Source organism: Sus scrofa, chromosome 13 (assembly GCF_000003025.6).
Source record: "Sus scrofa isolate TJ Tabasco breed Duroc chromosome 13, Sscrofa11.1, whole genome shotgun sequence".
In the NCBI taxonomy this organism is placed as follows: domain Eukaryota; kingdom Metazoa; phylum Chordata; class Mammalia; order Artiodactyla; family Suidae; genus Sus; species Sus scrofa.
Window position 1 is genome coordinate 22,914,272 of NC_010455.5, and position 12,757 is coordinate 22,927,028.

Genomic DNA, 12,757 nt, shown 5'->3' on the forward strand with positions numbered 1-12,757 from the left:
TCCTGAGACCTTTGCCTCCAATGTCCTTCCCCCTCACAAGCCACAGTCACCCCTTGTTTTCCCTGGAGATCCTCCAAGAATCACAGTCAGGTCTGACCTAGATTCCTGTGGAGTTTCTGCTTTGCCCTGGGACCTAGTGCACATAAAGCCTGTGTGCGCCTTTCAAGAATTATGTCTCACATTTCCCCCAGTCCCATGGAGCTCCTACACGCAAGCCCTACTGGCCCTCAATGCCAGATGCTCTGGGGGCTACTCCTCCCAAATGCCAGATATCCAGGCATGGGAACCTGATGTGGGGCTTGGAACTCTCACTCCTATGGGTCAGCCCTTGCAGTATAGTTACTTCCCAGTCAGTGGTATCTCCACCCAGCTCATATGGAGTTGCTTATATCATGTAATCACCCCTCCTACCATCATGATGTGGCCTCCTCTTTGTCTTTTGGAGTAGGATGTCTTTTTTTTAGCAGTTTCCAGTCTGTTTTGTTGAAGGTTGTTCAGCAGTTGGTTGTAATTTTGTTGTTTCCATGAGAGAAGTTGAGTTCCAATCCTTCTACTCCACCATCTTAATCACATCTCAAACTATTACATTTAGAATGGATAGGCAATGAAGTCCTACTGTATAGCACAGGAAACTGTATCCAATCTCTTGTGATAGAACATGATAGAAGATAATATGAGAGGGAGTTCCCATTGTGGTGCAGTGGAAACAAATCTAACTGGTGCCCATGAGGATGTGGGTTCTATCCCTGGCCTCACTCAGTGGGTTGTGGATCCAGCATTGCCATGAGCTGTGGTGTAGGTCACAGATGCAGCTTGGATCCCACGTTGCTGTGGCTGAGGTATAGGCCGGCAGCTGTAGCAGCTGTAGCTCCAATTTGACCCCTAGCCTTGGAATTTCCATATGCCATAGGCGCAGCCCTAAAAAAAAAGATAATATGAGAAAAAGATTGTATATATATGTGTAACTAGATTACTTGGTTACTTTGCTGTATAGCAGAATTTGACAAAACATTGTAAATCAACTATAATTTAAAGAATTAAAAATTGTTTAAAAGTTTCTAGAGGGAAGGATTTTACCATATGGCTTTTAGTCTCTGGTACAGAAACATACTGGATCTCAATTTGATGTTAGGGGCATAGCAACATTTAAACACCTGGAAGTCACACGCAATTATAAATATTATAAGAAACATTTGGAACCTAGTTTGTATCCTAATTTTCAGTCATTGTTGGTCCACCCAGGAGACTGCATCTTAAGGATCAGTTTGGTCAGTTATAGTTAAGTAATTGTTTTTTCCCCCTATGATGAAATGATTATTTTATCTTTTTCAAAAACATGTATCCAGGGAGTTCCCGTCGTGGCGCAGTGGTTAACGAATCCGACTAAGAACCATGAGGTTGCGGGTTCGGTCCCTGCCCTTGCTCAGTGGGTTGACGATCCGGCGTTGCCGTGAGCTGTGGTGTAGGTTGCAGACGTGGCTCGGATCCTGCGTTGCTGTGGCTCTGGCGTAGGCCGGTGGCTACAGCTGTGATTCGACCCCTAGCCTGGGAACCTCCACATGCCGCGGAAGCGGCCCAAAGAAATAGCAAAAAGACAAAAAAATATATATATATATATGTATCCAGACACTATAAAATGTATTGGATGTTGTGGTGTGTTCATCTTGTTGGTGAGGGCACATATATTTAGAATCCTTCTCAATGATGAAGTTATGTTGGTCTAGCCTAAAATGAGTAGTTAGGTCATTTACAGTCAGCATTCATTTTGCTTCTGACATTAGCCCAGGTTTGTCTTTGTATGAGCCTTACAAACTGTCTCTTGTGTTCTTTTGATATGATCTAGCCGTTTCTTGGGCACTTCCTTATGTTCTGCCATCACGAGATGTCCCCGGTTCATCTTGTACTCTTTGTCCCATTTCTGGAATCAGTTTCGAAGAAGTTGTGGTTTCTTTTAGTGGAGAATGGTATTTAGAAACCAAGATCTAAAAAAAAAAAAAAGAAATCTAAGACCCAAGAGCTAGATCCGCTATTTGCTACTGGGGTGTCATTGCTTCCAAATCGTTTCAACAGATAGAGGTGGGAAAAAAAACAGCCATTTCACAGGTCCAACCCTGTATACACAAATGTCTGTATACACAGTTTCATGTATACATCCATGTGCTCACATGTGTAAAACCATGACTTCATGCTGATACCTCTAATTACAGTCTGATTCCACAGAGCTTCTTCTCATTCCATGCTTGTAGCTCCCTTCTCCCACAGTCATCTGAAGAATCTTAGAAAAACATTCTGCTTGTGAAAACCTCTGCATCTGGTGGCTGTTTAGTGAGGCTTAGGGTCAGGTCACCACAGTGGCGGCAGGTCCAATTGCAGGATTATAAATATTGATACAGTGGGAGGCATATATCCCAGATGTATTACATTCTGGAACTTAGCACTATTTGTGCTTAAAAGTACTCGATAGAAAAACAAAACAAAACGAAGTACTTGAAATATTCCCTCCCGGCATGGCTTTTTTTTTTAAATTTATTTTTAAACTAATATTATTGAAGTTCATTTGATTTACAGTGTTGAATTAATTTCAGCTATACAGAAAAGTGATTCAGTTATACCTATGTATATTCTTCTCTATATTCCTTTTCATTATGTCTTACCACAGGATACTGAATATAGTTCTCTGTGCTATATGGTAGGACCCTGTTATTTTTCCATTTTATATATACTAGTTTGCATCTGCTAATCTCCAACTCCCAATCCGTCCCCTCCCTACCCACTCTACTCCTTGGCAGCCACAAGTCTGTTCTCTCTGTAGGTCTGCTTCTGTTTCATAGATGTGTTCATTTGTGTTATATTTTAGATTCCATATGTAAGTGATAACATATGGTATTTATCTTTCTCTGTCTGACTGACTTTGCTTACTATAATCATCTCTAGGTACATTTATGTTGCTCCCAATGGCATTATTTTGTTTGCTTTTATGGCTGAATAATAGGCTATTGTATATGTATACACACACCCCACATCATCTTTATCTATTCATCTGTCAGTAGACACTTAGGTTGCTTCCTTGTCTTAAATATTGTAAATAGTGCTGTTGTGAAAATAGGGGTATATGTATTGTTTTGAATTATAGTTTTGTCCAGATAGATGCCTATCAGTGGGATTGCTGGATCATATGGCAACTCTATTTTTAGTTTTTTGAGGGGCCTCCATACTGTTTTCCATAGTGGTTGCACCAAGTTACATTGCCACCAACAGTGTAGGCGGGTTCCCCTTTCTCCACACCCTCTCCAGCACTTGTTGTTGGTAAACTTTTTTTTTTTTTTTTGGTATTTTTATGGCCACACCAATGGCATATGGAGGTTCCCAGGCTAGGCGTCCAATCAGAGCTGTAGCCACTGGCCTACGCCACAGCCACAGCAACACAGGATTCGAGCTGCATCTGTGACCTACACCACAGCTCATGGCAACACTGGATCCTTAACCCACTGAGTGAGGCCAGGGATCGAACCCACATCCTCATGGATAGTAGTCAGGTTCGTTAATTGCTGAGCCATGACGGTAACTCCCTGTTGTTTTTTGATGATGGCCATTATGATTGGTGTAAGGTCTTACCTCATTGTAGATTTAAATTACATTTTTCTAATAATTGGTAATGTCAAGCATCTCTTCATGTGCCTATTGGCTATCTCTGTATGTCTTCTTTGGAGAAATGTCTTTTTAGGTCCTCTGCCCATTTTTAGATTGGGTTGTTTGTTTTTCGTTGTTGTAATTGAGTAGTATGAGCTGTTTGTATATTTTGGTCTTCTGGCGTGATTTTAATGGCAACTTTTATTGGAGTTTCTCTTAATATATTCAATGTTCCATGTAACACACTGCCCCATGACTTGGTATGAATCAGCAATTTGCATGCTGATCAGATGGTACACAGCGAGGAGGGTTTATCTCTACCCTGTGATATCTGGGCTCTCAGCCAGAAAACTGGGGCTGAGGTCTTCCATGTGTATGGTGGAAGATGCTGGCTTTTAGCTGAGACCTCATTCCCGTTCCCCCCTCCCCCCGGGGGTGTACCCACATGGCAGCAGGGCCTCGGGACTCTTCACACTCCTGGCTACTCCTCCCCTCCCCTCCTTTCCCTCCCCTTAGGAAGTCCCCCTAAGGCTTCTCCACATCAGGTAGTTCTTTTCTTCTTCAGAGCACAGTGCTGCTTTCCCCCTGAGCAAAAGCCTCCCCAGCAGAGAAATACAGTCTGCCACATTGTGTTGTATAAATTGAATTGTGTCCAGTGATGTCTCTTAGAAATGCACCTTGCATCTGTTGGACGCATGACTATAACGTAGCAGGTATTTACCCTTCTAAACTATAAGTTTAAGGATAAAAATATTTTCGAGTTTTCCAAGTCTTAAAAAATGTGTGAACTGGAGTTCTTGTCCTGACTCGTTGGTTAAGAAACCCAACGAGGAGTTCCCGTCGTGGTGCAGTGGTTAACGAATCCGACTAGGAACCATGAGGTTGTGGGTTCGGTCCCTGCCCTTGCTCAGTGGGTTAACGATCCGGCGTTGCCGTGAGCTGTGGTGTAGGTTGCAGACACGGCTCAGATCCCGAGTTGCTGTGGCTCTGGCGTAGGCCAGTGACTACAGCTCCGATTTGACCCCTAGCCTGGGAACCTCTATATGCCGTGGGAGCGGCCCAAAGAAATAGCAAAAAGACGAAAAATAAAAAAAGAAAAAAAAAAAAAGAAACCCAACGAGCATCCATGAGGATACGGGTTCGATCCCTGGCCTTGCTCTGTAGGTTAAGGATCCGGCGTTGTCGGGAGCTGTGGTGTAGGTTGCAGACATGGCTCAGATCCTGAGTTGCTGTGGCTGTGGTGTAGGCTAGCGACGACAGCTCCCATTTGACCCCTAGCCTGGGAACTTCCATGTGCCACTGGTGCAGCCCTGAAAAAAAAAAGACACACACCAAAATGTGTGAATCTGTGAATCGGGCAGCCTTTCTTAGGAAACTCTTAGGGTATATGCTCCCCTATAGAAGTGAGTAAACCAAGGAAGAGGAAAACAAAGTATGTGGGAAATGAGAGATCCAGCACAGGAGAGGGGTGACGGAAATGCCCAGGTTCATAGCGGTGAGAGGGCTTTCCAGTAACTACTGCTGCAAAGGGAATTTCACCAAAGCTTCACAACTTAAAATAACCATTTTATCGTGCTCATACATTCTTTGCATCAGAAATTCCAACAGGGCACAATGGGAATGACTTGTTCCATGATGCTTGAGACCTTAGTTGGAAAGAGTCAGTGCCTAGGGGTAACTTGACAGATGGGGCTGGAATTATGAGGCATTTTCACTCCCATAGTAATCATTGCTGGTTGTCAGCTGAGCTGTTAACAGAGCACCTGCCCATGGATTCTCCATGTGGCCTGGTCTTCCTCAGAGAACAGCTGCCTCAAGTGAGCAGGCAGCTCACAGTGAGTGATCTGAGCTTCTAAGTGAGTATCCAAGCAAGCAAGAGGAAAGTTGCATCAGTCCTCACGACCTGACCTTGGAGGTCCCCTGGGAACAGTAGAGAAAGTCGTGACTTCCTCTGCGTTTCTGTAGGTTACAAGTGAGTCACTGAGAGTGGCCCAGACTCAAGGAGATGTTTCATAGACCTCACCTCTTAGTGGTAGGAGTGTCAGAGATCTTCTGGGGATGGCTTAAAACTGCTGCAGGAGTTGTCCTGTCCTGGGCAAAAGTTAGCAGTAGGTATATCAAGTGACCAGTCCTGACTGGAAGAGGCTGGAAGGCTCTAGGAGGGGGTGACTTACGGAGGTAACCCTTATCAGAGTCCCCGTTATATTTGGACTTCTTAGGAAGAGATTTGTAGAGCAGTGGAAAGAGATGAAATTATTGATAAGTACATAGGCAACAAAATAATTTGTTGATTATTAACTCCAGGAAAAACAAAAATAGATTAAGGGAGAATTTCATGCTCAGTGGTGAATAGCATTCACATAGCAATAATGATGTAAATGTTAATTACTGATCTAACCAGTAGTGTGATGTCACTTATGTCAGGAAGATGGGGGACAGGAAGGGTATGTCATATGGTGAACTGGTTTTGGGAAAGAGAGAATACCCATATCATCCATCCATAATTAATGCCTAAAACTGAAAAAAAATTAGCATGCTGCTTGGAGACATGGGAGTAACTTCCAAAATAATCAGCTCAAGTAGGAAAAAGTATTTACATTTGGGGTGGGAAATGGCAGGGAAAGAGAGCAAGAGTTCTGTTTTCAAAACTTGGTAGAACTCTTTGGTTCTTCAAACTATGTGGCTGTCCAGCTTTGATGAAAATAACTTCAGGAGTTTCTGTTGTGGCTTAGTGGAAACAAATCTGACTGGCATCCCTGAAGACACAGGTTTGAGTCCTGGCCTTGCTGAGTGGGCTAAGGATCCTGTGTTGCTGTAGCTATGGTGTAGGTCACAGATGTGGTTTGGATCCTGTGTTGCTGTGGCTGTGGTGTAGGCCAGCAGCTACAGCTCCGATTCGACCCCTAGGCTGGGAACCTCCATATGCTGCGGGTGCAGCCCTAAAAAGAACACCCCCCCCCCAAAAAAAAAAAACAACGGAAAATAACTTCAAAAGAAAACTTTCTACCAAAAGAAACACCATTCCCAGATAACTTTACAGGGGTACACCACCAAACCTTCAAGCTAATCCCTATCTCAAGTAAACTGTTCCAGGGACTAGAAAAAGAAGAAACATAACTGCATTCTTGGCTAATCGGTCTGCTATGGTCTGAATGTTTGTATCCCTCTAAAATTTGTTAGGATTTGTTGAAATCGTAGTTCTCAAAGATGACAGTATTGAAGGCGGGCCTTTGAGAGGTACTATTAGGGCATGAGGGTGAAGCTGTCGTGAATGGGACTAGTGCCTTTATGAAGAGGCTTTAGAGAAATCCCTTGCCCCTTCCCCCACATGAGGACACAGTGAGAAGTTGCCAGCTAAGACTGGAAGAGGGCCCTCCCCCAAATGCAACCATGCTGGCATCTTGATCCTGGATTTGCTAGCCTCCAGAAATGAGAGAAAGACATTTCTCTTGTTCATAAGTCACCCAGTTTATGATAGTTTGTTTGGCATTCTGAACGGACTAAGACAGAGCCTAATGTTACCTTGACACCAAAGACAACTAAGGAAGTGTGACAAGGACAACCATAAGCCAGTATTGCTTGAGAACATAAGTCCATTCCTGTGGAGCATAAGAGAGCTTCTCTGTCCTGAGATGGGGGCAGAGCGGGATCCAGGCTGCATGTGCTGGAGGCTGAGGGGTTACGGTCAGAATAGAAACCTGAGCCTTATAAGCCGCGGGCTTGTTACGTCTCATATTTTTTCTCTTTTGTTTTCTTTCCATATTTTAGTAAACATTAAAGACATGTAAAAGTTTCAGAAATACGAAGTTAAAAAAAAACAAGCCAAATCAAGCACAAAGAAACACACACACATACTAGGACCAAATTGTGTGTAACCAGGAATGCAAGGAATGTCATCGTGGTGGGCCTTGAGTTGGCAGTTGGCTGCCCTAGCTTATCACTTTTTTCCTCCGAGGCTTCCAGTGCTGTTAAGGAAAGCTGGCCCCTCCACAGTCCTTATAATTACTGTCTTCCCAGACCTTGCAGCTGCGCCATAGCTACCACATTTCAGTGTCTGACCTCTGGCTGCACCTCAAGTCAGTTGACCAAGGTGAAAGCCATAGTAGCTGATGGCACTGCACACCAGGGGTCATCACAGCCTGCTTCCCACTAGCTAGAGTCCTGATCACCACCAGACCAGAGAGAAAGCCTGCTCCAGAATCATACCCTAAGGGGCCATGGTTTTAGGACCCTTCTGATGCCAAGTGTCAGAGCCTGGGTTCTCCATAAAGCAGAACCTGAGGTGGTGAAATTATGTGCTGTCATTCACAATTCTAGCGAGGGGTGAGGAAAGGAATGTAAAGAGGCAGAGCCAATAGAAGAAGGTGTTACTGAGCTGACCTCCAGTAAGTGCAGTTGATTATTTTGTCCTGTGGGACATCCCTTCAGTCATATGAACTGCTGGATCCTCCAGTTCATTGGCTGGAGGTTTGCCTTGTGTGGCTGGGAGCAAGGCTCTCTGGAGGCCTGACACAGTGGACAGGAGGAACAGCTCCTGCCAAAATGGCAACAGGGGCTGCAGCTAGCTCTGTGTCCTGTCCTGGAGAATAGCAGCAGACTGAGGGGAGAATGCCAGGGCTGTCCCGTGCATGGGTGCAGAGCTGAAGAGGCAAAACTGAGGTGGCACCCTTGCCATAAGCAAAATCGCTTATTCCCTCCTTTACTCCATAGCCTAAACAAAACACTTTCCAGCAAAGATCTCAAGCAAAAATTTAAGAAGAAAATGAGAAGAGATAGGAAGATCTCTTCAAACTGAAGTATATATACACTTTGAATAAAATGTTGATAAATTTTAAATTAAAATTTCAGACAGTTTACATCAAAAGATAAAGTTATAAACTGGGAAATGTTTATAATATATACCTTATAAATGTGTATAAATATGTAACAGAATATGTTATAAAGAACTCCTACAACCCAGTAAGAAAAAGATGTACCATGGCAAAATGGCAAAAGCTATGAATAGACTCATTACACAAGAAGAAACCCCAAAACAAGTAAACCATGAAAAGATCCTCTTAATCATTAATAACCAAGACATGAAAATTAAAACCACAGTATGGGTCTCTCCACACTTGGATCTGGTTCACAGGTGGATTGAAGCAGTATGCTGTGCTAGCCCCAAATGGACCTAAATATTGATTTAGGAATACCTACCCATGAGTAAAAGTATGAAGACATGCTTCAAATTCATGGAGCTGTTATCTGGTGGGGGGCTGGGGCAGGGCTTCATCTGTATTTTTAATGATTTATGTCTTAAGTTGGGTGATGAAAACATGGCTTTTATCATGATTCTTTCCCCCAGTGTAATATTTCACAAACTAGAAGCCAAAGGTGTGTGCATGTGAAGATTTCCTCTTCTGTGCCAGGCACCATGCCGAGTTCTGGTGGGGGTTAGGGGCCTCCCTAACAGGGGCCCTCCCCTCCTCTCCCAGTCCAAGGGAGGGGAAGAGAAGCGGGGCTTATCAGTGGGTGGGCCGAGTGATGGAGAGAGGCGTAGTTACAACCTTGCATGCTGGGCCACGGGAGGAAGCGGCGCAAAGGGCTATGTGGGAAGAGGCCAGTAGGTAAGATGCAAGGTGGGCAGAACTTTGGAGCCTTGAGCTCAAGCCTACCGCTCCTAGCAGTTAAGGAACCTCTTTGAACTTCAGTTTCTATAGCATAAAATATGGATAGTTCCCACCTTTTGTGGTTATTGGCAAGTTGAGGCGGTTCATAGGAAAAACTCAATAAATAGTAGCTGTTATTTTAAACGGATGGAGACTAGGTCAGATCTGTTCCCACCTTCATGTTTATCTTTTATGTTCTTTTTTTTCTAAAAATAAATGAAAGTGGATAAAACGGTGTAATGAAACCCCATGGACCCAGCCCCCAGCTCAGCGGTTACCGATGTGCAGTCAAGTTCATTTCATTTGCCCATTCCCCAATCCCTGTATTATTAACTGCACCCAGCCCTCAGTCTTGGTCCACACTCGTTGCTTTGCCTTTGACTAGATGGTGATCTCGCTGCAGAACACTACGTCCACCAGCCGCCACCTGCGAGTCCTCCCGCCGTCCACGCCCTACTTCTCTCTGGGATTGGGTGAGCTCCGGGTAGCAGCAGCCCAGATGGACCGGAAACTGCACATGGGCTTGCTCTGGGGTGACCCCATTCCCCGCCCCAACTCAGCCCTCAGGTGTCTCCTGAGGCTGTGTCCCAGCTCACACTTTCCTCTTGTTCTGCAGCGCCTCCTGCCCACCCTCCAGTGAAGGCTCCCAGTCCTAACAGCCCCTCCATCACCCCTCCAGGCTCAGTTCTGCTCTCTCCTTGCCCTGCACACTGTCACTGCCCCCAGTCAGTCCCCCTTGTTCTTCACTTTCCAGTCAGCCTTCCTGCTCCTGCAATGCATTGTTCTTAGATCATGTCCCCCCAACTCACAAGTCTCAAATGTTGGGGGTTCCTGTGGCCCAGCAGAAACAAACCCTACTGGTATCCATAAGTATGTGGTTTCCATCCCTGGCCCTACTCAGAGGGTTGAGGATCCAGTCTTGCTGTGAGCTGTGTCACAGATATGGTTTGGATCTGGCATGGCTGTGGTGTAGGCCAGCAGCTGTAGCTCACATTCAACCCCTAGCCTGGGAACTTCCATATGCTGCAAGTGCAGCCCTAAAAAGACCAAAAAAAAAAAAAAAATCAAATGCCTCTCTGCTGCCCACAAATAAATTCTAAATAAAAGGGCCAGGTGTGGCCCCACCTGACCATTCCAGATAGACCCTCTCACTCCAGGCCCTGGTGTTTACCTGGAGTCCCTGCCCCCACAGCCTGCTCCCCTGGCAAGCACCAGCGGCATGGCCTTGCCCACAGGACATCAACCCAGCCCAGGCCCCAGTGGCTGGCTCCCAAAATCTCATCTGTTGCTTTTATCACCCACAGGAATGTTCCCAGGAGAAGGTGGAATGGTGGCTCCAGGGATGACCTGCCAGTACATCGTCCAGTTTTTTCCCGACTGCCTTGGGGACTTTGATGACTTTATTTTAGTGGAGACCCAGTCAGCGCACACACTTCTGATCCCCCTGCAGGCTCGGAGGCCACCCCCAGTGCTGACGTGTGAGCGTGCGCTGCTGCCCCGGGGTTCATTTAGGCCTGCGAGCCCCTCTGAGGAGCACTCACCCTCAGGGCCTCTTCATGGCAGCACGTGGCCTGGTCTCTTTGGGCAGGGGCTTCCAGGTCCTGAGGGGGGGCCCTGCCAGCAGCTTCCGCACAGCCCTCCACAGTGTCAGGCCTTGATTGTCCTGCTCCTGTGTGGAGGCTGAGTCTGAATGACACTCATCAGGGGAGGAGGCCAGCTGCCCAGCTAATCCCAGCATAGGCATCGCTGGCTCAAGGCCACCCTGAGTGGGTCTGTGCCACAATGAGGCAAGCAGCTGTGCCTGAAGCCCTCAGTGAGTGTCACCTGTTTTAGCTGTGGAGCGGCTGGCTTTGCTAGGCTCCCTCGTTTACAAGCCTCTTCAGCTGGGCCCAGGCTTCAAGTTGGGATTCTGACCACAACCCCTGGGGCGATGACTGAGGCCTGCATCCACATGGGCCTTGACTCCTGCTCTCTAGCCAGAAGTTCACAGAGTCCTGAGACTGGGCTGCTCTATGGGCGTAGACATCAGGGCATGTCCCCATCCATCCCCTCCACAGCTGCTCTGAGCTCGGGCAGGGCCTCAGGAGAATGACCCTAAGGCCTATGCTCTTTCTCTTGCCCCTCTTTTCCCATGGCTGCAGTGTCACCAGTGTTGGACTGCGGTTACTGCCTCATTGGGGGAATGAAGATAGCCAGATTCATCTGCAAGAACGTGGGCTTCAGCGTGGGCAAGTTCTGCATCATGCCTAAAAAGAGCTGGCCGCCGTCAAGTTTCAGGGTGTGTGCTCACAGTTTGCCACCTGGAAAGAGAACAGATCCCCCGAAGGAAATCACCCCTCTGAGGGACCGGCTTGATGGCACGTGGGACTAGAAACAGCCAGAACAGAATTTTCTTTTCTCTCTTTTTTTAACTGAATGAATTTTACTATATTTATAGTTATCCACAGAATTTTCTAACCTCTGTCTCCAGCTGCAACGGTCCAATGAGCATCAGCAAGTACAGAGTCCAGGGCTGTAGTCCTTGTTATGTCCCTGGTACCCTGGGGAGGGCGCATCACCTCTCTTAGCCTCTTAACCTGAGCCTGGCCCAGATGTTACTGCATTCATTACATTCAGTCAGTTGGTCCATCAGTCACATAGTCACCGTAATAAGTGTGAATATAGCAGAGGTCACACATTGGCAGCTTGTTGGCTGAACTCTGTGCATATTTGTTTGGCACAGGGCTTCAAGCATTTTTTGAGCCAACATTCAAAAATAGATTTCACGGAGTTTCCTGATGGCCTAGAAGTTAGGGCATTAGCATTGTCGTTGCTGTGGCGTGAGTTTGATCCCTGGCTGGAAAACTTCCACATGCTGCAGGCACAGCCAAAAAAAGAAAAAAAAAATTTTTACCTAAAAATCTTGATATCAAGTCTTGGAAAAATTGGGAGGTGTGCGGCCCTGGGCCCGGCTGCACCGTGGCCCCGTTGGCTGGAGTTGAGAAGCACATGCACACCCCCTCCTGTTTTCCCGTCCCTCCACTCCCTGTGGCAGCCATGCCAATGTCACGCTCACGCTGTTACCATTCTCATCGCGGAGAGATTTTGCTGCACCTGCATCTCCAAAAACAAGCAATAACCCTAGAGGATCACATGTTCGCAGACGCACCTTTCACTCATTTTGTTTACCTGCAGGGTCCTGGGGGCATGGGTTTTTGTCCCTAGCATGCCGAGTGGCTTCCTGTATAAGTACTGGGGCTGTAGCCCTGCTGACAGGATGGCAGCTTCCCTCGGCTCAGGAGCTCACAGCCAGGGGTGGGCCAGGGTGGAGGCAGACAGAAGCTGGCACTGAGCACACGAGCACACGGGGTACTACAGTAGGGAAAGGACTGCACTTTGGGAGCCCACCTCCAGGGGGAGGCCTTTCCCACCTCCTGCTTTGCACCTAAAATACTCATCAGTGGTCCTCCTCGTACCTCCTACCAGCAGACAGGTCTTTA

At 46.5% G+C, this 12,757-nt stretch overlaps 1 protein-coding gene across 1 annotated transcript in view; it reads left to right on the forward strand.

The window, feature by feature from the left end:
* Window positions 1-12,757, forward strand: part of DLEC1 (deleted in lung and esophageal cancer 1) — a 91,762-nt gene that overhangs the window by 41,062 nt on the left and 37,943 nt on the right. Inside the window, 3 exon segments of the mRNA XM_021071663.1 lie at window positions 9,664-9,751; window positions 10,583-10,756; window positions 11,420-11,556. Of these exon segments, the coding sequence (XP_020927322.1) occupies window positions 9,664-9,751; window positions 10,583-10,756; window positions 11,420-11,556 (399 nt within the window).